At 35.0% G+C, this 26,648-nt stretch overlaps 1 protein-coding gene across 1 annotated transcript in view; it reads right to left on the bottom strand.

Annotated features, from left to right (window-relative positions):
• Positions 1-18,710: 18,710 nt before the first annotated feature.
• Positions 18,711-26,648, bottom strand: part of necab2 (N-terminal EF-hand calcium binding protein 2) — a 147,198-nt gene continuing 139,260 nt past the window's right edge. The window contains exon 13 of the mRNA XM_042496124.2: positions 18,711-25,787. Within this exon, the coding sequence (XP_042352058.1) occupies positions 25,759-25,787 (29 nt within the window). The 3' untranslated portion in view covers positions 18,711-25,758. The remainder of the gene's footprint in view (positions 25,788-26,648) is intronic.

Below are 26,648 nucleotides of genomic sequence, written 5' to 3'. Positions count from 1 at the left end.
AAAATTTGACATGTCCAAAAAACAGCTAAAAACCATTTAGTACAGCACAAAGAGCCATGTTACAGTATACAGTGTAGAAAAAACATCCAAAAACGGCTTAAAAAATGATTAAATAGTACGTTGAAAAAACGACCAAAAAAGCAAGGCTATAGTATGGCAAAAATGTCAAAATTTGACATGTCCAAAAAACTGCTAAAAACCACTTAGTATAGCACATAGATGCATCTTATATGATATAGTGTTGAAAAAACATACAAAATGGCTTAAAACCGATTAAATAGCACGTTGAAAAAACGACCAAAACAGCAAGGCTATAGTATGGCAAAAATGTCAAAATTTGACATGTCCAAAAAACAGCTAAAAACCACTGAGTAGAGCAGAAAGAACCATGTTATAGTGTACAGTGTAGGAAAAAACATTCAAAAATGTCCCAAAAATTGATAAAATTGCATGTTGAAAAATGGACCGAAGAAGCAAGGCTATAGTATGGCAAAAATGTCAAAATTTGACATGTCCAAAAAACTGCTAAAAACCATTTAGTATAGCACGTAGAGGCATGTTATAAGATATAGTGTTGAAAAACCATACAAAAACGGCTTAAAAACTGATTAAATAGCACATTGAAAAAACGACCAAAAAAGCAAGGCTATAGTATGGCAAAAATGTCAAAATTTGACATGTCCAAAAAACTGCTAAAAACCACTTAGTATAGCACGTAGAGGCATGTTATGAGATATAGTGTTGAAAAAACATCCAAAAACGGCTTAAAAACTGATAAAATTGCATGTTGAAAAATGGACCGAAGAAGCAAGGCTATAGTATGGCAAAAATGTCAAAATTTGACATGTCCAAAAAACAGCTAAAAACCATTTAGTATAGCACGTAGAGGCATGTTATAAGATATAGTGTTGAAAAACCATACAAAAACGGCTTAAAAACTGATTAAATAGCACATTGAAAAAACAACCAAAAAAGCAAGGCTATAGTATGGCAAAAATGTCAAAATTTGACATGTCCAAAAAACTGCTTAAAACCACTTAGTATAGCACATAGATGCATCTTATATGATATAGTGTTGAAAAAACATCCAAAAACAGCTTAAAAACTGATAAAATTGCATGTTGAAAAACTGACCAAATAAGTAAGGCTATAGTATGGCAAAAATGTCAAAATTTGACATGTCCAAAAAACAGCTAAAAACCACTGAGTAGAGCACGTAGAGGCATGTTATAAAATATAGCGTTGAAAAAACAAACAAAAATGGCTTAAAAAATGATTTCATAGCATGTTGAAAAAACGACCAAAGAAGCAAGGCTATAGTATGGCAAAATTTTCACAATTTGACCACCAAGTAGAGCATATACAGGCATGTTATAGTATACAGTGATGAGAAAATACAATAACAGTCCAAAAACCAACAACATAAGATGAGGTAAAACTTTATTGATCCCACACAGGGGAAATTCACTTGTCACAGCAACTAAAACAGAAATTAGAACATATACAAACATAAGAAAATACAAAACATAAAATGTTAAGTACTCAGGAGTATTTACAGTATATTCACTTTTCAGCAAGATTTCTACAGTGCGATACACATTGTGGAATAAACATTGCATAGAGATAAAAAAAACAACGTGAAAACATACAGTATTGCACAAGGCAGGGAAATAATGAGTTTTACAGCAGACATAACAGTGCTACACCAATTGGTGCTGTTAAAAAGTCTGATGGCTGATGGGATAAAGGACCTGCAGTGACGTTTTCTCTTGCACTGTGGGTGCAGCAGACTGCTGCTGGATGATCATGTTGGAAAATTAACCAAAGAAGTAAGGCTATAGTATGGCAAAAATGTCAAAATTTGACATGTCCAAAAACAGCTGATAACCACTTAGTAGAGCACAAAGAACCATGTTATAGTGTACAGTGTAGAAAAAACATCTAAAAATGGCCGAAAAAATGATAAAATCACATGTTGAAAAAATGGACCGAAGAAGCAAGGCTATAGTATGGCAAAAATGTCAAAATTTGACATGTCCAAAAAACAGCTAAAAACCACTGAGTAGAGCAGAAAGAACCATGTTATAGTGTACAGTGTAGGAAAAAACATCCAAACATGTCCGAAAAATCGATAAAATTGCATGTTGAAAAATTGACCGAAGAAGCAAGGCTATAGTATGGCAAAAATGTCAAAATTTGACATGTTCAAAAAACTGCTAAAAACCATTTAGTATAGCACGTAGAGGCATGTTATAAGATATAGTGTTGAAAAAACATACAAAAACGGCTTAAAAACTGATTAAATAGCACGTTGAAAAAATGACCAAAAAAGCAAGGCTATAGTATGGCAAAAATGACAAAATTTGACATGTCCAAAAAACAGCTGAAAACCACTTAGTAGAGCACGTAGAGGCATGTTATAAAATATAGCGTTGAAAAAACAAACAAAAATGGCTTAAAAAATGATTAAATAGCACATTGAAAAAACGACCAAAGAAGCAAGGCTATAGTATGGCAAAAATGTCAAAATTTGACATGTCCCAAAAACAGCTAAAAACCACTTAGTAGAGCACAAAGAACCATGTTATAGTGTACAGTGTAGAAAAAACATCTAAAAATGGCAGAAAAAATGATAAAATCACATGTTGAAAAAATGGACCGAAGAAGCAAGGCTATAGTATGGCAAAAATGTCAAAATTTGACATGTCCAAAAAACAGCTAAAAACCACTTAGTATAGCACATAGATGCATGTTATAAGATATAGTGTTGAAAAAACACACAAAAAGGGCTTAAAATCCGATTAAATAGCACGTTGAAAAAAACGACCAAAACAGCAAGGCTATAGTATGGCAAAAATGTCAAAATTTGACATGTCCAAAAAACAGCTAAAAACCACTTAGTGGAGCACATAGAACCATGTTATAGTGTACAGTGTTTAAAAAACATCTAAAAATGGCAAAAAAACCCCCAATAAAATCACATGTCAAAAAAATGGACCGAAGAAGCAAGGCTATAGTATGGCAAAAATGTCAAATTTTGACATGTCCAAAAAACTGCGAAAAACCATTTAGTAGAGCACGTAGAGGAATTTTATAAGATATAGTATTGAAAAAACAAACAAAAATGGCTTAAAAACCAATTTAATAGCATGTTAAAAAAAACGACCAAAAAAGCAAGGCTATAGTATGGCAAAAATGTCAAAATTTGACATGTCCAAAAAAACTGCTAAAAACTACTTAGTATAACACGTAGAGGCATGTTATAAGATATAGTGTTGAAAAAACATACAAAAATGGCTTAAAAACCAATTTAATAGCATGTTGAAAAAACGACCAAAAAAGCAAGGCTATAGTATGGCAAAAATGTCAAATTTTGACATGTCCAAAAAACAGCTAAAAACCGCTTAGTAGAGCACGTAGAGCCATGTTATAGTGTACAGTGTTTAAAAAACATCTAAAAATGGCAAAAAAAGAGGATAAAATCACATGTTGAAAAAATGGACCGAAGAAGCAAGGCTATAGTATGGCAAAAATGTCAAAATTTGACATGTCCAAAAAACTGCTAAAAACCATTTAGTATAGCACGTAGAGGAATTTTATAAGATATAGTATTGAAAAAACAAACAAAAATGGCTTAAAAACCAATTTAATAGCATGTTGAAAAAACGACCAAAAAAGCAAGGCTATAGTATGGCAAAAATGTCAAAATTTGACATGTCCAAAAAACAGCTAAAAACCATTTAGTATAGCACGTAGAGGAATTTTATAAGATATAGTATTGAAAAAACACACAAAAAGGGCTTAAAAACCGATTAAATAGCATGTTGAAAAAACGACCAAAAAAGCAAGGCTATAGTATGGCAAAAATGTCAAAATTTGACATGTCCAAAAAAACTGCTAAAAACTACTTAGTATAACACGTAGAGGCATGTTATAAGATATAGTGTTGAAAAAACATACAAAAACGGCTTAAAAACCGATTAAATAGCATGTTGAAAAAAACGACCAAAAAAGCAAGGCTATAGTATGGCAAAAATGTCAAAATTTGACATGTCCAAAAAACAGCTAAAAACCATTTAGTATAGCACGTAGAGGAATTTTATAAGATATAGTATTGAAAAAACAAACAAAAATGGCTTAAAAACCGATTAAATAGCACGTTGAAAAAAACGACCAAAAAAGCAAGGCTATAGTATGGCAAAAATGTCAAAATTTGACATGTCCAAAAAACTGCTAAAAACCACTTAGTAGAGCACGTAGAGGCATGTTATAAAATATAGCGTTGAAAAAACAAACAAAAATGGCTTAAAAAATGATTTCATAGCATGTTGAAAAAACGACCAAAGAAGCAAGGCTATAGTATGGCAAAAATGTCAAATTTTGACATGTCCAAAAAACTGTTAAAAACTACTTAGTATAGCACATAGAAGCATGTTATAAGATATAGTGTTGAAAAAACATACAAAAACGGCTTAAAAACCGATTAAATAGCACGTTGAAAAAAACAACCAAAAAAGCAAGGCTATAGTATGGCAAAAATGTCAAAATTTGACATGTCCAAAAAACAGCTAAAAACCACTTAGTATAGCACATAGATGCATGTTATAAGATATAGTGTTGAAAAAACACACAAAAAGGGCTTAAAATCCGATTAAATAGCACGTTGAAAAAAACGACCAAAACAGCAAGGCTATAGTATGGCAAAAATGTCAAAATTTGACATGTCCAAAAAACAGCTAAAAACCACTTCGTGGAGCACATAGAACCATGTTATAGTGTACAGTGTTTAAAAAACATCTAAAAATGGCAAAAAACCCCCAATAAAATCACATGTCAAAAAAATGGACCGAAGAAGCAAGGCTATAGTATGGCAAAAATGTCAAATTTTGATATGTCCAAAAAACTGCGAAAAACCATTTAGTAGAGCACGTAGAGGAATTTTATAAGATATAGTATTGAAAAAACAAACAAAAATGGCTTAAAAACCAATTTAATAGCATGTTAAAAAAAACGACCAAAAAAGCAAGGCTATAGTATGGCAAAAATGTCAAAATTTGACATGTCCAAAAAAACTGCTAAAAACTACTTAGTATAACACGTAGAGGCATGTTATAAGATATAGTGTTGAAAAAACATACAAAAACGGCTTAAAAACCGATTAAATAGCATGTTGAAAAAAACGACCAAAAAAGCAAGGCTATAGTATGGCAAAAATGTCAAAATTTGACATGTCCAAAAAACAGCTAAAAACCACTTAGTGGAGCACGTAGAGCCATGTTATAGTGTACAGTGTTTAAAAAACATCTAAAAATGGCAAAAAAAGAGGATAAAATCACATGTTGAAAAAATGGACCGAAGAAGCAAGGCTATAGTATGGCAAAAATGTCAAAATTTGACATGTCCAAAAAACTGCTAAAAACCATTTAGTATAGCACGTAGAGGAATTTTATAAGATATAGTATTGAAAAAACAAACAAAAATGGCTTAAAAACCAATTTAATAGCATGTTGAAAAAACGACCAAAAAAGCAAGGCTATAGTATGGCAAAAATGTCAAAATTTGACATGTCCAAAAAACAGCTAAAAACCATTTAGTATAGCACGTAGAGGAATTTTATAAGATATAGTATTGAAAAAACAAACAAAAATGGCTTAAAAACCGATTAAATAGCACGTTGAAAAAAACGACCAAAAAAGCAAGGCTATAGTATGGCAAAAATGTCAAAATTTGACATGTCCAAAAAAACTGCTAAAAACTACTTAGTATAACACGTAGAGGCATGTTATAAGATATAGTGTTGAAAAAACATACAAAAACGGCTTAAAAACCGATTAAATAGCATGTTGAAAAAAACAACCAAAAAAGCAAGGCTATAGTATGGCAAAAATGTCAAAATTTGACATGTCCAAAAAACAGCTAAAAACCATTTAGTATAGCACGTAGAGGAATTTTATAAGATATAGTATTGAAAAAACAAACAAAAACGGCTTAAAAACCGATTAAATAGCATGTTGAAAAAAACGACCAAAAAAGCAAGGCTATAGTATGGCAAAAATGTCAAAATTTGACATGTCCAAAAAACTGCTAAAAACCACTTAGTAGAGCACGTAGAGGCATGTTATAAAATATAGCGTTGAAAAAACAAACAAAAATGGCTTAAAAAATGATTTCATAGCATGTTGAAAAAACGACCAAAGAAGCAAGGCTATAGTATGGCAAAAATGTCAAATTTTGACATGTCCAAAAAACTGTTAAAAACTACTTAGTATAGCACATAGAAGCATGTTATAAGATATAGTGTTGAAAAAACATACAAAAACGGCTTAAAAACCGATTAAATAGCACGTTGAAAAAAACAACCAAAAAAGCAAGGCTATAGTATGGCAAAAATGTCAAAATTTGACATGTCCAAAAAACAGCTAAAAACCACTTAGTAGAGCACGCAGAGGCATGTTATAAGATAAAGTGTTGAAAAAACTAACAAAAATGGCTTAAAAATTGATTAAATAGTACGTTGAAAAAACGGCCAAAAAAGCAAGGCTATAGTATGGCAAAAATGTCAAAATTTGACATGTCTAAAAAACAGCTAAAAACCACTTAGTAGAGCACGTAGAGGCATGTTATAAGATATAGTGTTGAAAAAACTAACAAAAATGGCTTAAAAACTGATTAAATAGCACGTTGAAAAAAACGGCCAAAAAGCAAGGCTGTAGTATGGCAAAAATGTCAAAATTTGACATGTCCAAAAAACAGCTGAAAACCATTTAGTATAGCACGTAGAGGAATTTTATAAGATATAGTATTGAAAAAAACAAACAAAAATGGCTTAAAAACCGATTTAATAGCACGTTGGAAAAAAACGACCAAAGAAGCAAGGCTATAGTATGGAAAAAATGTCAAAATTTGACATGTCCAAAAAACAGCTAAAAACCACTTAGTATAGCACGTAGAGGCATGTTATAAAATATAGCGTTGAAAAAACAAACAAAAATGGCTTAAAAAATGATTTAATAGCATGTTGAAAAAACGACCAAAGAAGCAAGGCTATAGTATGGCAAAAATGTCAAAATTTGACATGTCCAAAAACTGCTAAAACCACTTAGTGGAGCACGTAGAGGCATGTTATAGTGTACAGTGTTTAAAAAACATCTAAAAATGGCCAAAAAAAACCGATAAAATCACATGTTGAAAAAATGGACCGAAGAAGCAAGGCTATAGTATGGCAAAAATGTCAAATTTTGACATGTCCAAAAAACTGCTAAAAACCATTTAGTATAGCATGTAGAGGAATTTTATAAGATATAGTTTTGAAAAAACAAACAAAAATGGCTTAAAAACCAATTTAATAGCATGTTGAAAAAACGACCAAAAAAGCAAGGCTATAGTATGGCAAAAATGTCAAAATTTGACATGTCCAAAAAACTGCTAAAAACTACTTAGTATAGCACGTAGAGGCATTTTGTAAGATATAGTGTTGAAAAAACATACAAAAACGGCTTAAAAACCGATTAAATAGCACGTTGAAAAAAACGACCAAAAAAGCAAGGCTATAGTATGGCAAAAATGTCAAAATTTGACATGTCCAAAAAACAGCTGAAAACCATTTAGTAGAGCACGTAGAGGAATTTTATAAGATATAGTATTGAAAAAACAAACAAAAATGGCTTAAAAACCGATGTAATAGCACGTTGAAAAAAACGACCAAAGAAGCAAGGCTATAGTATGGAAAAAATGTCAAAATTTGACATGTCCAAAAAACAGCTGAAAACCATTTAGTAGAGCATGTAGAGGCATGTTATAGTATACAGTGCAGAAAAAACATCCAAAATGGTCCAAAAACTGATTAAATTGTATGTTGAAAAATTGACCGAAGAAGCAAGGCTATACTATGCCAAAATGTCAAAATTTGACATGTCCAAAAAACAGCTGAAAACCACTTAGTAGAGCATGCAAAGGCATGTTACAAGTTACAGTGTTGGAAAAACATACAAAAACATCTTAAATACCTATTAAATAGTACGTTGAAAAAACGACCAAAAAAGCAAGGCTATAGTATGGCAAAAATGTCAAAATTTGACATGTCCAAAAAACATCTAAAAACCACTAAGTAGAGCATGTAGAGGCATGTAATAGCAAACAGTGTTGAAATAACATCCAAAAACGGCCCCAAAACCAATTAAATAGCATTTTGAAAAAAACGACCAAAAGAGCAAGGCTATAGTATGGCAAAAATGTCAAAATTTGACATGTCCAAAAAACAGCTAAAAACCACTTAGTAGAGCACGTAGAGGCATGTTATAAGATATAGTGTTGAAAAAACTAACAAAAATGGCTTAAAAACTGATTAAATAGCACGTTGAAAAAAACGGCCAAAAAAGCAAGGCTATAGTATGGCAAAAATGTCAAAATTTGACACGTCTAAAAAACAGCTAAAAACCACTTAGTAGAGCACGTAGAGGCATGTTATAAGATATAGTGTTGAAAAAACTAACAAAAATGGCTTAAAAACTGATTAAATAGCAGGTTGAAAAAAACGGCCAAAAAAGCAAGGCTATAGTATGGCAAAAATGTCAAAATTTGACATGTCCAAAAAACAGCTGAAAACCATTTAGTAGAGCACGTAGAGGAATTTTATAAGATATAGTATTTAAAAAACAAACAAAAATGGCTTAAAAACCGATTTAATAGCACGTTGAAAAAAACAACCAAAGAAGCAAGGCTATAGTATGGCAAAAATGTCAAAATTTGACATGTCCAAAAAACAGCTGAAAACCATTTAGTAGAGCACGTAGAGGAATTTTATAAGATATAGTATTTAAAAAACAAACAAAAATGGCTTAAAAACCGATTTAATAGCACGTTGAAAAAAACAACCAAAGAAGCAAGGCTATAGTATGGCAAAAATGTCAAAATTTGACATGTCCAAAAAACTGCTAAAAACCACTTAGTGGAGCACGTAGAGGCATGTTATAAAATATAGCGTTGAAAAAACAAACAAAAATGGCTTAAAAAATGATTTAATAGCATGTTGAAAAAACGACCAAAGAAGCAAGGCTATAGTATGGCAAAAATGTCAAAATTTGACATGTCCAAAAAACTGCTAAAAACCACTTAGTGGAGCACGTAGAGGCATGTTATAGTGTACAGTGTTTAAAAAACATCTAAAAATGGCCAAAAAAAACGATAAAATCACATGTTGAAAAAATGGACCGAAGAAGCAAGGCTATAGTATGGCAAAAATGTCAAATTTTGACATGTCCAAAAAACTGCTAAAAACCATTTAGTATTGCACGTAGAGGAATTTTATAAGATATAGTATTGAAAAAACAAACAAAAATGGCTTAAAAACCAATTTAATAGCATGTTGAAAAAACGACCAAAAAAGCAAGGCTATAGTATGGCAAAAATGTCAAAATTTGACATGTCCAAAAAACTGCTAAAAACTACTTAGTATAGCACGTAGAGGCATTTTATAAGATATAGTGTTGAAAAACATACAAAAACGGCTTAAAAACCGATTAAATAGCACGTTGAAAAAAACGACCAAAAAAGCAAGGCTATAGTATGGCAAAAATGTCAAAATTTGACATGTCCAAAAAACAGCTGAAAACCATTTAGTAGAGCACGTAGAGGAATTTTATAAGATATAGTATTGAAAAAACAAACAAAAATGGCTTAAAAACTGATTAAATAGCAGGTTGAAAAAAACGGCCAAAAAAGCAAGGCTATAGTATGGCAAAAATGTCAAAATTTGACATGTCCAAAAAACAGCTGAAAACCATTTAGTAGAGCACGTAGAGGAATTTTATAAGATATAGTATTTAAAAAACAAACAAAAATGGCTTAAAAACCGATTTAATAGCACGTTGAAAAAAACGACCAAAGAAGCAAGGCTATAGTATGGCAAAAATGTCAAAATTTGACATGTCCAAAAAACTGCTAAAAACCACTTAGTATAGCACGTAGAGGCATGTTATAAAATATAGCGTTGAAAAAACAAACAAAAATGGCTTAAAAAATGATTTAATAGCATGTTGAAAAAACGACCAAAGAAGCAAGGCTATAGTATGGCAAAAATGTCAAAATTTGACATGTCCAAAAAACAGCTGAAAACCATTTAGTAGAGCACGTAGAGGAATTTTATAAGATATAGTATTTAAAAAACAAACAAAAATGGCTTAAAAACCGATTTAATAGCACGTTGAAAAAAACGACCAAAGAAGCAAGGCTATAGTATGGCAAAAATGTCAAAATTTGACATGTCCAAAAAACTGCTAAAAACCACTTAGTATAGCACGTAGAGGCATGTTATAAAATATAGCGTTGAAAAAACAAACAAAAATGGCTTAAAAAATGATTTAATAGCATGTTGAAAAAACGACCAAAGAAGCAAGGCTATAGTATGGCAAAAATGTCAAAATTTGACATGTCCAAAAAACTGCTAAAAACCACTTAGTGGAGCACGTAGAGGCATGTTATAGTGTACAGTGTTTAAAAAACATCAAAAAATGGCCAAAAAACCCGATAAAATCACATGTTGAAAAAATGGACCGAAGAAGCAAGGCTATAGTATGGCAAAAATGTCAAATTTTGACATGTCCAAAAAACTGCTAAAAACCATTTAGTATTGCACGTAGAGGAATTTTATAAGATATAGTATTGAAAAAACAAACAAAAATGGCTTAAAAACCAATTTAATAGCATGTTGAAAAAACGACCAAAAAAGCAAGGCTATAGTATGGCAAAAATGTCAAAATTTGACATGTCCAAAAAACTGCTAAAAACTACTTAGTATAGCACGTAGAGGCATGTTATAAGATATAGTGTTGAAAAAACATACAAAAACGGCTTAAAAACCGATTAAATAGCACGTTGAAAAAAACGACCAAAAAAGCAAGGCTATAGTATGGCAAAAATGTCAAAATTTGACATGTCCAAAAAACAGCTAAAAACCACTTAGTAGAGCACGTAGAGGCATGTTATAAGATATAGTGTTGAAAAAACTAACAAAAATGGCTTAAAAACTGATTAAATAGCACGTTGAAAAAAACGGCCAAAAAAGCAAGGCTATAGTATGGCAAAAATGTCAAAATTTGACATGTCCAAAAAACAGCTAAAAACCACTTAGTAGAGCACGTAGAGGCATGTTATAAGATATAGTGTTGAAAAAACTAACAAAAATGGCTTAAAAACTGATTAAATAGCACGTTGAAAAAAACGGCCAAAAAAGCAAGCTATAGTATGGCAAAAATGTCAAAATTTGACATGTCCAAAAAACAGCTGAAAACCATTTAGTAGAGCACGTAGAGGAATTTTATAAGATATAGTATTGAAAAAACAAACAAAAATGGCTTAAAAACCGATTTAATAGCACGTTGAAAAAAACGACCAAAGAAGCAAGGCTATAGTATGGAAAAAATGTCAAAATTTGACATGTCCAAAAAACAGCTAAAAACCACTTAGTATAGCACGTAGAGGCATGTTATAAAATATAGCGTTGAAAAAACAAACAAAAATGGCTTAAAAAATGATTTAATAGCATGTTGAAAAAACGACCAAAGAAGCAAGGCTATAGTATGGCAAAAATGTCAAAATTTGACATGTCCAAAAAACTGCTAAAAACCACTTAGTGGAGCACGTAGAGCCATGTTATAGTGTACAGTGTTTAAAAAACATCTAAAAATTGCCAAAAAAAACGATAAAATCACATGTTGAAAAAATGGACCGAAGAAGCAAGGCTATAGTATGGCAAAAATGTCAAATTTTGACATGTCCAAAAAACTGCTAAAAACCATTTAGTATAGCATGTAGAGGAATTTTATAAGATATAGTATTGAAAAAACAAACAAAAATGGCTTAAAAACCAATTTAATAGCATGTTGAAAAAACGACCAAAAAAGCAAGGCTATAGTATGGCAAAAATGTCAAAATTTGACATGTCCAAAAAACTGCTAAAAACTACTTAGTAGAGCACGCAGAGGCATGTTATAGAATATAGTGTTGAAACAACATACAAAAACGTCTTAAACACCAATTAAATAGCATGTTGAAAAAACAACCAAGAAAGCAAGGCTATAGTATGGCAAAAATGTCAAAATTTGACATGTCCAAAAAACAGCTGAAAACCATTTAGTAGAGCACGTAGAGGAATTTTATAAGATATAGTATTGAAAAAACAAACAAAAATGGCTTAAAAACCGATGTAATAGCACGTTGAAAAAAACGACCAAAGAAGCAAGGCTATAGTATGGAAAAAATGTCAAAATTTGACATGTCCAAAAAACAGCTGAAAACCATTTAGTAGAGCATGTAGAGGCATGTTATAGTATACAGTGCAGAAAAAACATCCAAAACGGTCCAAAAACTGATTAAATTGTATGTTGAAAAATTGACCGAAGAAGCAAGGCTATACTATGCCAAAATGTCAAAATTTGACATGTCCAAAAAACAGCTGAAAACCACTTAGTAGAGCATGCAAAGGCATGTTACAAGATATAGTGTTGGAAAAACATACAAAAACATCTTAAATACCTATTAAATAGTACGTTGAAAAAACGACCAAAAAAGCAAGGCTATAGTATGGCAAAAATGTCAAAATTTGACATGTCAAAAAACATCTAAAAACCACTAAGTAGAGCATGTAGAGGCATGTAATAGCAAACAGTGTTGAAATAACATCCAAAAATGGCCCCAAAACCAATTAAATAGCATTTTGAAAAAAACGACCAAAAGAGCAAGGCTATAGTATGGCAAAAATGTCAAAATTTGACATGTCCAAAAAACAACTGAAGACCACTTAGAATAGCTTTTAGAGGCATGTTATAGTTTACAGTGTTGAAAAAACATCCAAAACGATCCAAAAACCGATAAAAATTGCATTTTGAAAAATTGACTGAAGAAGCAAGGCTATAGTATGGCAAATATGTCACAATTTGACCTGTCTGAAAATTTTCTGAAAACCACTTACACAGTGTTGAAAAAACATCCAAAATGGCTTAAAAACCAATTAAATAATGGCGAAAAATGTCAAAATATGACTTGTCCAAAACACAGTTGAAAACAACTTGAAATAGCATGCGAAGACAGGTCATAGCAGAGAAAGTTGCAAAAACGCCCCAAACAGTGTAATTTGGAATGTAGAAAAAACACATTGAAAATACCAAGGCTATAGTATGGCAAAAATGCCAATATATGACCAAACAACAGCTGAAAACCACTTAAAATTGCGCGCCTTGACATTTCATAACAAGAGAAAGGCGCAAAAATGAGCAAAAAGATACCATAATATAGAATGTAGAAAAGTCCACCAAAAGGGCCATTAATATATTATGGCGAAAAATATCAAGATATGATGTGTCCAAAAAAACTACTGAAAACCAATTAAAAAAGCGTGCAGAGACGTCATAGCAGAGAAAGTTGCAAAAATAGCTAAAAACACCATCATATAACCATCAAGTAAAAAACCCCCACCAAAAACACAAATAGAATGTCTTTTGAAACTTGCCATGGTGTAGCACTTTGAAAAAAAGGCTCAAAACGTCACAATACAGCATGTTGAAAAACCTTCTGAATCCCCATAGTTTATAGAATGGTAAGAAACCTCAAATTTTGACATCCCAAAAATGGCTGAAGGCTGTATATTATAGCCTATAGAGACACGCGATGTTGTAGCACATTGAAAAAAGGGCCCAAAACATCATAATATAGCATGTACAAAACACTGCCAAAAACCACATCATATAGCTTGTCAAAAAAAGGCCAAATTTTGACATGTCATAAAAATGGCTGTTATTGTCGAAAAAGCCAGATTACATTATGTAATAATGCAACTGAAACACATTCGAATTGTCTGAAGGTTTAGTTCAGTTGGGTAGAGGGCTTGCCTGCAGACTATGGGATCATTAGTTTGAACCGCACGCAGGACAGATGAATTCAGTTGTCCAAAACAAAGACGTATATTCAAGGTAAAAAACAGGTGAAGTGTCAGATGCATTGGTTCTGCCTGTTAGAACACATACTCATAAAGAAGAACGCAAGTTTAAGTTCAACAGAACATCGAAAACATGTAAACTGTCAGGAGGTTTGGCTCAGTGGGTACATCAGGTGAATAGTGTGCCTGAGTTTGCTGGTTCAAGTCCTCCCTGGAACAGGTTACTTCTGATTTATGTAGGCATAAATAAAATAAAATATCAGTTGCTATATCTGTCTGCTCTACTGATTTAAGTCATTGATGACGTACCTTGCAAGGACCACTTAACACAGTTCAAAAACACACATTTGTCTCCTTGTCTCCTGAATCTTTATATACTGAATACTGAATTTTCCCTGCCAAGAACTTAGTTGATTATTGGCCTGACTCATACATCAGTCGACATTTCGACAGCCATGCCAATAGTGTCTAGAGGTTTAGCTCAGTGGTTAAATCAGGCGATTGGTGTGCATGAAGTTGTTGGTTCAAGTCTCGTCTGGGACACACAAATTTTAAAGACTGAGCTAAACCTAGAGCAGGAAAAGCTAAAGGGAATGCTGAATACATGAAGTTAAGAGACAGGAAGTTGGGGGAAAGACAAGAAGTTAGGTTAAGAAACAGGAAAGTCAGTCAAGTTACATGCAGGTAGGTTGTGAGACAGGAAGTTGAGGTGAGAAACAGGAAGTTGAGGTGAGAAACAGGAAGGTTAGTCAAGTTACAAGAAGTTAAGTTGAAAGACAGGAAGTTGAGTTGACAGATGGGAAGCTGAGTGAAGGTAGGAGGTAGAGGATAAGAGTATAAATAAAATATTGGCTGGTAGAGCCGTCTGCTCTGCTGATATAAGGGTCATAATGGTGTTGAAACACAAAATTCACTTTCGGCAGTGACGTCTGTCGAAAAAACTTGTCTGATATACGAGTCAGACCAATATTCCTTGATTTCCACAGACGAATCTGCCTATACTGGTGTTACCTGTTTCGGGACAACTTCACCCAATTTATCAGCTAAAACGATATATCAATCAACTTTATGTGCCTCAATTTGTTCTGCAATATCACAGGCAGTGTCTAAACTATGAATCTACAGCCAAATGATATTTTATTGCATAAATAAAATGAAATATCGGCTAATATCTGTCTGCTCTGCTGATATAAGGGTCATATGGTGTTGAAACGCATAATTCAGTATCGGCAGTGACGTCTGTCGAAAACGCGACTGATATACAAGTCAGGCTGATATTTCTTGATTTCCACAGACGCATCTGCTGATATTGATTTTACCTGTTTCGGGATAACTTCACCTGATTTATCAGCCAAAACTATATATCACTCGACTTTATGTGCCTTAATTTGTTCTGCAATATCACATTCATTGTCTAAACTATGAATCTACGGCCAAATTGCATTTTATGGGTTAAGTAAAATAAAATATTGGCTGATATATCTATCCACTCTGCTGATATAAGGATAATATGGTGTTAAAACACAAAATTCACTGTCAGCAGTGATGTCTGTCGAAAACTCGACTGATATATGATAATCAACTAAGTTCTTAGCAGGTAAAATATACTCTCATTCTTTTACCTTCATCTTCTGTCTTCACTCAACTTCCTGTCTGTCAACTCAACTTCCTGTTTCTGAACTTAACGTGATGTAACTTGACTAACCTTCCTGTCTCTCAACCCAACTTCCTATTTCTCACCTTAACTTCCTGTCTCACAACCCAACTGCATGTAACTTGACTGACTTTCCTGTCTCTTCACCTAACTTCTTGTCTTTCCCCCAACTTCCTGTCTCTTGACTGTCTTTCAACTCAACTTCATGGATTCAACGTTCCCTGTAGCTTTATGCTTGCTTTGGGTTTATCTCAGTCTTCAAAATTCACCTGTCCCAGATAAGTCTTGAACCAGCAACCTAGGAGACCCTATCCGTCTGCTCTACCCACTAAGCTAAATCTCCTGACAGTTCATGTGATATCGATGTTCCCTTTAGCTCAGTATTGGCAGTGATGCCTGTGGAAAACTCAGCTAATACATGAGTCAAGCCAATAATGAACTAAGTTCTTGGAAGGGACAACAGAGGAGACAGATCTATCAGCCGATATATAATTTTATTTATCCCATAAAAGTCAAATGTTACCTGTCCCAGATAAGACTTGAACCAGCAATCTCAGGTACACTAATCACCTGAATTACCCACTGAGCCAAACCTCATGACACTTTAAATGTGTTCGACGTTCCCTTTAGCTCTGTGCTAAGTCATCAGCCTTCAAAACTCACCTGTCCCAGATAAGACTTGAACCAGCAACCTCAGGTACACTAATCACCTGAATTATCCACTGAGCTGAACCTGCTGCCAGGCTATATGGTTTCGACATTCCCTTCAGCTCAGTATTGGCAGTGACGTCTGTCGAAAACTCGAGTGATATATGAGTGAGGCTGATAATCAACTAAGTTCTTGGCAGGGAAAATTCGGTATATGAAAATTCAGGAGACAAGAGAGACAATTGTGTGTTTTTGGACTAAAAATGGCCGACTCCCTTTTGGGTTTCTGGGGTGGTTCCAAGAGGCTTTTTTGTACATCTGGACATGATAGACGTGTACCAGATTCCATACATGCAGGTGAAATGCAGTGAGAGGGCTGCCACCTTGAAGTATTTTAGGGGACGCTACTGAGGCATTTAACACACTGACAGAAAATTAGCATGTAGACCCGGGCAGGGCTTTGCCACCAGGCAAAGTTTGGAGAACATACGAGCATGTGCAGTAAAGTTATAAAAACTTCCCCCTATACAATGAAATATCGACATTCGATGCTAAGCCACAGACAAATGGTAAAAGTTTTGCGCAGACCTTTGATAATATTTAATCACCAAGGTTAAGAATGGACACACCAAATTTGAAGTCATTCAAAATAACCCTGTAGGACAAGTTCGCAAAAATACGAGGCCTGAAATCACCAAAAATCAGTGCAAAACTAAAAATGGCTGACTTCCTGTTGGATTTGGGGGATGGGTCCAAGAGGCTTTTTAGTGTGTCAGGGCATTATTCATAAGTGTACCAAATTTTGTAATTGTAGGTGAAACTGGCCATTGGGGCTAAACATTAGGGGGCGCTGTGGAGCCATTTTGCCATGTTTCTGAAACCACCAAAATACAAAATTTTGCGCCAGGCTGGACATACTTACTAAGTTTCATGAGCATTTGAGCATGTTAGACCTCCAAAAATGTAATTCACTCGTCAGAAAAATAATAATAATTCTTGTATTCCAAGAGGGTCCTCTCACCGCTAGGTGCTCGGGCCCTAATAAAATACAAATATTTATATGTGTATAAACTGCTGCTGGTGCGGCTGCTAGTCCATTGACCCACTGTGCTGTCAGCTTGCAATTAGTAATGGTAACCTGTCGGCCTCCTTCTGTCCCTCTGAAAGTGAAAAAGATGACAGTAGTGAGTAAATCATAACAATCATTACATTATTAAGACTGAATAAGGATTTGACTGCTCTTGACTACCGTACGAGATTAAAGTCATAATTTAACAAGCAATAAATAGCACCCTGCTCCTTTACCATGGTAAGGTAAGTCTAAAATATGTCAGCATAACCATATATGTCATATCCGCATCACTCATATTTATACTGTGTAACTATACATTTTACACATAAATGTACTATATATATATTTATTATTTATATAGATTTTTCTTTTTATTTGATATAATTTGCATTTTAGCATTTAGCATTCAATCACTTTTTTTCTATTGCCTCTGACTCTTGAGCTGCTGAAATGTGTGAATCTCCTGAGTATGAGATTAATAAAGTCGAATCTAACCCTAGCTGTTAACATTAATCTTCAAAATTTTCAAATATTAGCATGTTTTACTTAAAAAAAACCATCATAATGTAACTACATACGATGTGCTCCATGTATATTGTTAATCAATGCCGTTATTGACTGCTACTTACCAAAAATCCGAGTTTTGTCTGTCCATATTATGTATTCAAATGGCCCGCCAAAGACTTCGGGGAACTATCTGAAGTTGACGTGAGTCACGTGACGCTCATTTTGAACTTCTGTTGTCAGTACTCTGTCTATTCTAGTGCACTACTGGTCTACATGCACTACATGTCACAGTATAGCATACCAAAAAACTTCCAGAACCGACAATATATTTCATGTCGAAAAAACGGCGGAAAATTACATAGTTAACGTGTCGAAAGATGTCAAAATTTGAAAGGTCCAAAAAAGCTAGAAAAACAACATAGCATGTGACAACATACACGAGTATGAAGTTTTGGTCGGATTATGATGTCATAGTATAGTGTGATGTTTTAATAAAATATTTGACATTATACTATACTATGATATTTTGATCAAATTTTAGATGACATACTACAGTATGACATTTTGCTAGGATTTCTGACGACATACCATACTAACTACTAACTGACAAAATACTATACTGTGCTGCTTTAGTCAGGTATTTGACGAAAATTTGACCAAAACGTTATGATATAGTATGTCATCAAAAAACGACAGTGTATTATGTTGTCCAATATTTTTTGCAGTGATATAGTAAAGTATGTTGTCTGAAAATTCATACAAAAGATATAGTTTAGTATGCAATTGAAAAATTAAATTAAAAATCATAAAAACGATGCAGTATATTATTTAATCCAAAAAATTATAAAACTGACAGTCATTAGCAAGATTTAAAAACAAATCAAGGGAGTTCATTTATCAGTTTTATAGTTTTATTGAATTGCATCACTCTACATCATCTAGAATTTCAACAAGATATTCTTTTAAGACCAAATATAATACTTGCATCCCTGCATTAAGTCTCTACACTTAAGAAGAGAAAGCAGTTTTACTGAAACATACATTAAGAATTAATATTTCATTAAACATTGCCATAAAAGTGTTCATTCTTGTATGCCATTTTTCTAGTCATATATATATTTTATATAATAGATTTTAGTCTCTGTCTCCTTCATAGGAATACTAGAAAAGAAAGAAGAAGGTAAGAAATGCACAAAACCCATTGAAGAGTAGCATGGCCTAATACTACAGCAAAGAAGTTACTGGACATTCAGTTGACATGCACTCAGTTGAAGGATAGAAAAGAACACAGCCATAGAAGGGAAGAGTTATGGCCTCGATCAGTTTGGCAAATTCCTGATTGGCTTGGTATCATGAGGTAAACCTGGTGACACACTTTCTGTCCACCAGCTTCCCTACAGCTACAGAAAGCGACGCTGCTGCCTGCAGGAGGCTAATCTCCACATATTGTGTCCTCCGCTGTTTCATCTTTACATGTTGCCAGGAAACAATCAAGGCCTGTTTCACTACAATTCAGCGGCATAACTCTTTCATTGTATGACGAAGCACAGGTTGCACTGAGGAGTATTAGGATAGAAAAGAACAGGTTGCACAGTCTGAGGGAAATTCAGGAATGTATCAATAGGAAACAGTATTGGCATTTCTGACAGTTCACTATCTACCTCATATACACAACCCAACTGAGCTGGGCACAATGTACAGGAAAGGAACCCTCGATTAGAGCATGTGGGCTGCATTTAGCTGGGCGCGCGAGTACTGTAAAACTATGGCTATCAGTATAGTAAGTCACTGACATGTTAACATCAATCCATGCAATATGGCTTTGTGTTTCTATTCAGAATACAGCAGCTCCTTCTTGAACGCAAACAAGATTTGGCACAGGAGTGCAAGTAGCTATACTTTTTTAAGAAGTGAAAGATTAAAGGTGCCCTTTGGAGCTTTCTTGCAGCAAGCCAAAGTTTTCTTTACAAGCAGTGTTTCTCACTATTGTTCTGTCATTGGACTCAAGTCACAAATTTGATGACTTTAGACTCGACATGACAAAATCAAAAAAGACTTCAGTTTGACTTGGACTTTAACACTAATGAGTCTTGACTTTTCTCGGCTTGAGCCTTTTGTCTTAAAAAGACTTGATTCCTTCCCCCAAGGCCAACGATTAAAAAAGCATTTTATTCAAAAAGTGTGCAAAGAATTAGTTAATTTCCCTTAATTTACTGAATCAACAAACATTAATGCTAATTATTCCCAGCAAGTTAGCACCAACCCAAAAGCATCCAATCAAGCTGCAGGAGAGAAACGTTACTTTTTTGAGCAGCAATTGGAATTTTTTTTTAAAAATTACTTTTGTGTTAAAATTGGCATTACATTTTATGAAGGGGGCAAAATACTTGTTTAGGACTCAAAACTCAAAGATTAGGACTTGGGAATTGACTTAGGACTTGAGAGCAAAGGCTTACTTGTGACTTGCAAGATAATAACTTGGTTCCACCCCTGCAATCTAGGATCGGACTACTTCTGATGGTTTAAGGTAATATTATATCTGTATTGAGGTTTTTAAAAAATTGGACAAATAAATGCTAAAAAAGATTAGTGTCGCAACTGTCTACAGAAGGGATGATAATTGCAAAGCCATTTTTTTTACATTTTAAATCTTGAATTGTGTATGTTTGCTCGTAGCCTTTTTGTCAATGCCTTCGTTGTGTATCCTGTCCTGAAGCTTGCACCATACAAACAAGTGGATCCATTCATATTAACATTGCTCCACAGCACCACCAGTGGTAAAAAACTCCACAGGGCACCTTTAACACAGACACTGAAAGATTAGCAGATACATTTCACAAATTAGGCAGCGACGCCTTTGCATGCCAGCTCTATAAGCCTACTGTAATACATACTTCTGTCACAGTATATGTAATAATATTCAACACTTCCACACAGTCCTGCCCTGCTCAATGCAGCCCAATGCGGTGCCAGATCAATATAAGTATGAGTGTAGCTGGATCCCGACTCACCGCTACCACAGTACTGTCATTCACATGTGAAAATAGAGAAAATAGACACAACAGTGAAGTGGATGGCAAAGTGGCACCTTTAAAAGTATAGAGCTATAAAGAAGGAATGATTCATCAACACATCTTTAACCAGATAAACTGTAATACGATATACTCTTTAAATACTGTCATCATACTCAATAACCTCTAATATACTGTATCTTTAAGTCACAATATTGTCTCATTTTTACATTGTGCTTTCTGAGTGAGACTGATTGTATTACAGTGTTGGACTTATAGTAGTGATAGTAAGGGGTGATGTTAGGTGAGGCGTCTGGGGGATTGAGTCTTGACCTGGATTAAGTCATCCCAGACTGGATGGATGATTTTGGGCGAGATTTTGACCCAAAGTTAAAGAACGATCACTACAGATGCAGAAGTGGGTCAAGAACACTGGACTGGCCAAACACCGAAATTATGAGAAAAATTAGACAAGACTTAACCTCCATCGAATCAGTTTGTTTACCTAATTATTGTTTTTCAGAGTGATGAATTGCACTGAAGGAATGAAGAGTTTCTAAATTAGCCGATCTGTGGTAACATGATCACTTATATATATATAGTTATTAACTGTAAAGGTTTCAATCTACTTAAACCACGTCAATAAAAAAGGGTACATACAGGAGTCAAAGATATGACCCTGCATCCTGTTGCACCAGCTGTGTGTATGTTCTTTCTTAAGTTTGGGTGCAAAGTCCACGCTAAACGCTACGCTGAAACTAGTTTGTTTATTACCAAAGCTGTGTGGATGTTTGGTTGCATCACTGAGACGTAAGGTTCATCAGCTGCATTGGCGTAAAGTCCACACAAACCAAAATATTGTCGCAGCAAACGGCGTTTTCACTGTTGCCATATTTACGTTTAAATCCGAAGGTTGGTTAATTTGGTTATAGCCTATCTGTCATGAGCCCTCCTCGTCATTACTGTATTGTAATTACCCATGTCCTCTCAGAAAATAAAGTAAGTTACTTGTGTTGTCAATCACTGTGCTGACTGTTGTTTTTAATGTAGTGTTATTTTACAACTATATAATATATTTATATATATATTTTTTTTGAGTCTCTGTTCTGCAAAACAGAATCAAGAGCGTATATCAGCATCATCATAAATATCATAAGGATGCAGTGTGTCATGTAGAATGTGCGACCACGATAAATGAGGAAGAAATTGGTCATCATCATCACCACCAAAAAACCCTCTTTCCTGATAATGTTGTTGGTTGAGTTAATAACAACTTTACATCCAGTCTGAGGAAGGTGTACATTTTTAAGTTATATCTCAGTCTTATGTCGGAACTACCTTGAAGGTGCAACCGCCAAAATTGAGTTATAGCATAAATCACCCCCTGTGTAATGCCTTAAGCTATGTTCTAACTTCCATGCAGCTGGTGCTACAGGCTGCTGATCTTTTGTTGTATGGTGGCATCTTTCGTGCCAAAGTTGACTTTTCGTTGGTTGCATGGAAATATCATGCTCATCAGAGCTTCCAGATGTTGTCTTATTGTTTGAGAGCCCAGACCCAGCTGATCAGACCCATCCGGCATTTGATTCTGATGGTTCATATTTTTCTGTAATATCCTCCAGGTGAGTCATAGGCATTGAGACCCTTGTTTCCTATTGTCTACATGATCATAGTGCGGTGGAGTGATTGATGCTGCAGTGGTTGATCTATCAGCTACAGATGCTAATGGATGTAATGGCCTATTGCAAAATCACGGTTATTTTTCAGTCATGTGTTATTGACTGAAAAAGGTCAATGAACAGAAATCGAATGCGATGGAGAAATGTTTTTTGTAGAATTAATATGTCAGTGCAACAAAACATTTGTGTCGTTTGATCTAATGGCAAGAATTCAACAAGACCGCTAATGGGCATTTCCCTGCTTACCGGGAGATCACGTCACACCAAAAAACAAAGTCATCTTTTAAAATCCCTTAAAACCTCCTCTACCATGTGGTGATGTTTAAGGCTTTATATTCAATGTCATTGAGATGGGATTATCTGTCTGAAGTGTCTGATGGTAGGTATTTAGATTCAAACAAACTGTTACAAGAAGCTGCAGCGCCTACAAAGCTACTGCCACTTCCACTGAGGAGAAATCTGCACCATAGCACTAAAAGATGTCAATAAATACAAATCTAATCATAATAGAACAACATTTTCCATATGTACAATCTCTACTAGACTTACACAGCTAATATAAGCTACCCACCGCCAATTCAGACAAAGGATACACAAACAGAAGGCAGAAATTAAACAAACTTTAGCTGCATGGAGAACAGTGAGGTGCTGTCTTTATCTCTCTACTTAGTCTCTTCTGTCTCAAGGTAGCAGCAGACTCTTGTCTAAGTCACAAATTATCCTTTTACAGCAAAACAATCTAATCATCTGACCTCTTAAATGACCCTAATGTCATTGCTAAGAGACTCAACCCCAATGTGGTTCATGAAATAAAAGCTACATAAAGAAATCTAACTCACTAACTCTCTGGATGCTTCTCCACATTTGTTGCACAAAACCATATACAAACCCAAATATATTATAAGACTGACATCTTTTCATTATTCAGTATAATGAACTGGCCCTCTCGCATTGACTGGACACCTTGTGATGTAATCGTTGTGTTTGGCTTCACAGAGATTTGGGTTTAGCGTTCTGTTGCTCATTCTCTTGCTCTGTTTACACATGCTAAATAAGTTCCTACCACTTTAGACATTACTCCCACAGCAGCCATTTCACATAAATATACGAACCCAAAGAGTCTGAAATATGCAAGTAAGTCAACCTAAAGGTACAACTGTAACTCTGGTTCTCTTATAGCGTGAGTGTGTAGAGGAGTGTACCCTATAGTGAGGTATTGAGCCAATGCTGCTCTCGTTAATCTAAAGGAGAGTAGTGGTTATTATTACAGTAAAATACCTCAGTAAACTAGTCCACATATCAGAGCCAACTGGAGATGGACTTTGAGACGGTAAAATGGCAAAATGTAGGTCGTCTTCAGGCAAATATTACAGCTAGCTTTCAGAATCTAACAACAGTGCTGTCTTTAGGTCCCTCTGGGAAGCTTTCCAAATGACATTAATGGTATGTACGGATGCTGTATACCTTACAAAATTGTATTAATACATATTTTATCAACTCATTAAACTAGCAGATATGCAATTTTACTGCTTTTTTCTAGCTTTAGCTAACTCTTGTCCATGTTAGTGCAGAAAATCTTAGACTACATTTTGTACCAGGCTTGGGCAGTATCACCGTATTACAGTATACCAGGGTATTAAGAAATCTTGAAGGTATGTTTTTTAATACTGTAAGAAATACAGGCAGTCTTCTTTTCAGTAAACTTATTGAATGTAGTGCACAGCACGCACCGCCAGAGCTCAGTCTCAGGTCTCTATGGTGGAACAGGCGGCTGAGCTGAAAGACACCATAACACCTAGTGGTGGAGGGAGAAGTTACAGGACAGTAAACAGCCAGTTGCCAGCTTTTTTCCTTCTTCTTACTTTTAACTTGGTGAATTAAGGATTTATTTTGATTTTGATGATTTTATTTTGTTTCTGTTGAGTTTGAATGAAGTCTGTTTCATGATGAGTTAACGAGGCAAGTAAGCCTCATCAGTCTTCCATGACTGAGAGAAAGTTGAATTCAGAAGGTGTCCAATTGTATTTCTCTGTTTAATGAAAACAGGTGTGAGAATATTGCTTTTCTACACATTTTTTTGGGTTTCTAGTGTGTACTTGTTAATATGAAAAGCTGAGCATAAGAATTGCACTTGCTGTTGGAGATGGATGGGTGGGGGGTATTAGTGCCATGCACTTATGTGGTCATACACCGTATACCCCAGAGAAATTTCAGGACGGTATAAAAAATTGGATATCGCTCAAGTCTTTTTTGTACTTGTACCCAGTCAGTACTTGCACTTCATGGTTTTCACCCTAATATGTATATATATATGTTTTTTTTTTTATACAACCCCAACTCAGTTACTTAGAGACTCAGAAAAGCAAGTGTGACAGCTAGCCAGGGAGCTAGCTAACCTTCAAGCTGAAATTAAGCATTCAGTTTTCCTGAGATTGCGAGCTAATCTGGCAACTAAGTCTTACGCAACATGTCGATGCGAGTTCAGAATGGCTGATGTGAGAATAATGTCCAGAGCATTTCATCAGTTACAAAATTAACAAAAAATGTAATTATTAGAGTACTGTGTATGGGAGCAAATGTGGAATGAGCGGCTACTATGACTAATGGCTGACTAGATGAGCTACCTGTGGTCAACCCTAACAGGCAGTGGTGTGATGGAGGGTATTCACAGGTGTATGGGGTACAACCATCATCTTTTGTGGTAATTTACAGAATAGCCACCTATCAGCCAGAAAGCCACTGGAATATGTTAGGGAGTTCGCCCTATTCCTCTGTAACTTGCCCACCTACGTAGTACTTCAGCCACCTCATCAACTACCACTACACCACTGCTAACAGGAGTGAAAAAACCACATCCCAAAATGCACTACCCCAAAACAGTAACTGCTACATGAAAAACTCAACGCCAGGGTCCTTGCTACATGACAAACTCCACTTTACAGTGGCTCAAAGCTACTTGAAACGTGAACATGACATAATCCAACATCTTGAGCCAGCAAACTATGGTGAGATGCAAACGCATTAGTAATCTCACATCGTAAAACGCACTGTTTGTTCAATTTTCACTGCAGTTGACACCATTCATTTGCACTGTGTAAACATGTACTTACAAAAAGAGTTGAGGAATGTGAGGGTTGAAAGAGGAGGGGATTGGGGAGGAGGGAGAGAGCGGGTGAAACGCAGGGGTGGAAAGGAGGGGTTCGAAAGGAGGTGGGAAGTGTCCAGGAGTCGTGGCGTGTAGTTGAATATTTTCATGCTCAGTCCCTGTTCACACTGCACCAGGCGGCTGCAAACAGAGAGAGAGATGACAAGTTAGAAAAGGAGGTTAGAGAGAAAGACGGAGGTTTGTAAAGAAAATGAGGCCCGGGGGGGAGCACAGACAGAGAGTCGTGCGAGGAAATGAGAGGAAACAGATTGAATAGAGATGAGGAGAAATTTGGCGAAGAAGAAAGTAGTCAGAGAGTGAGCGGGGAGAGGGTGGGGTGAGGAGAGACACATAAAAATAATGAGCAAGACAAGTAAAAAGTACAAATGGCAGTCTGCCAGGCATCACCTCGAGTCACTGACAGCCTCTGCCTCAGAGCATGGAGGCATGCCAGTGTCAGTGGTTTAAATGGTGCCAGGTTGCTTTAATTGTTCAGAAAGCCTCTGAGCTTCGACTAATTACACAGCCAGCCTTACTGACTAAACACTAATCAGTTTCTCAGGATTATGCAGAGACTGTATCATCATTCATTTCTGCTCTGTAATTATGTATTTTTATACCATTTCCTTATTTTCTGGTTATTACTGACTAACTTTTATTTTCCTTTTTTGTGTTCTATAAGAGCTAAAATAATTAATATTCTGTTTTTTTATATCTGGTTGCATTCAGGTCGTTGGGTGGGAACTTGATATTGGGCACAATTTCCGATTGCTACAGCACAGATGCTCCAAATGATGTCACCAGTGCAAGATTGACAGCACTTGTATCTGGAATATTTTAGCTTCTGTTTTGTACAAAGGGAGGACATGTCGTCCATCTTCGTACGGAGCAGACCCATTCTTACTTTTAGCCCTTAGGCGAATCAGTCTCCGAAAAACAGTGAATAACAACTAAAACTAATTTTCATAAACTGGCTTTTCTGTAACTTTTTTGATTTGTTGC

Source organism: Plectropomus leopardus, chromosome 7, assembly GCF_026936395.1.
Source record: "Plectropomus leopardus strain MGB_pleo_1.0 chromosome 7, ASM2693639v1, whole genome shotgun sequence".
Classification (NCBI taxonomy): Eukaryota; Metazoa; Chordata; class Actinopteri; order Perciformes; family Serranidae; genus Plectropomus; species Plectropomus leopardus.
Note: the sequence above shows the minus strand (reverse complement) of the source record. Positions and strands in the feature narration are given on the sequence as shown.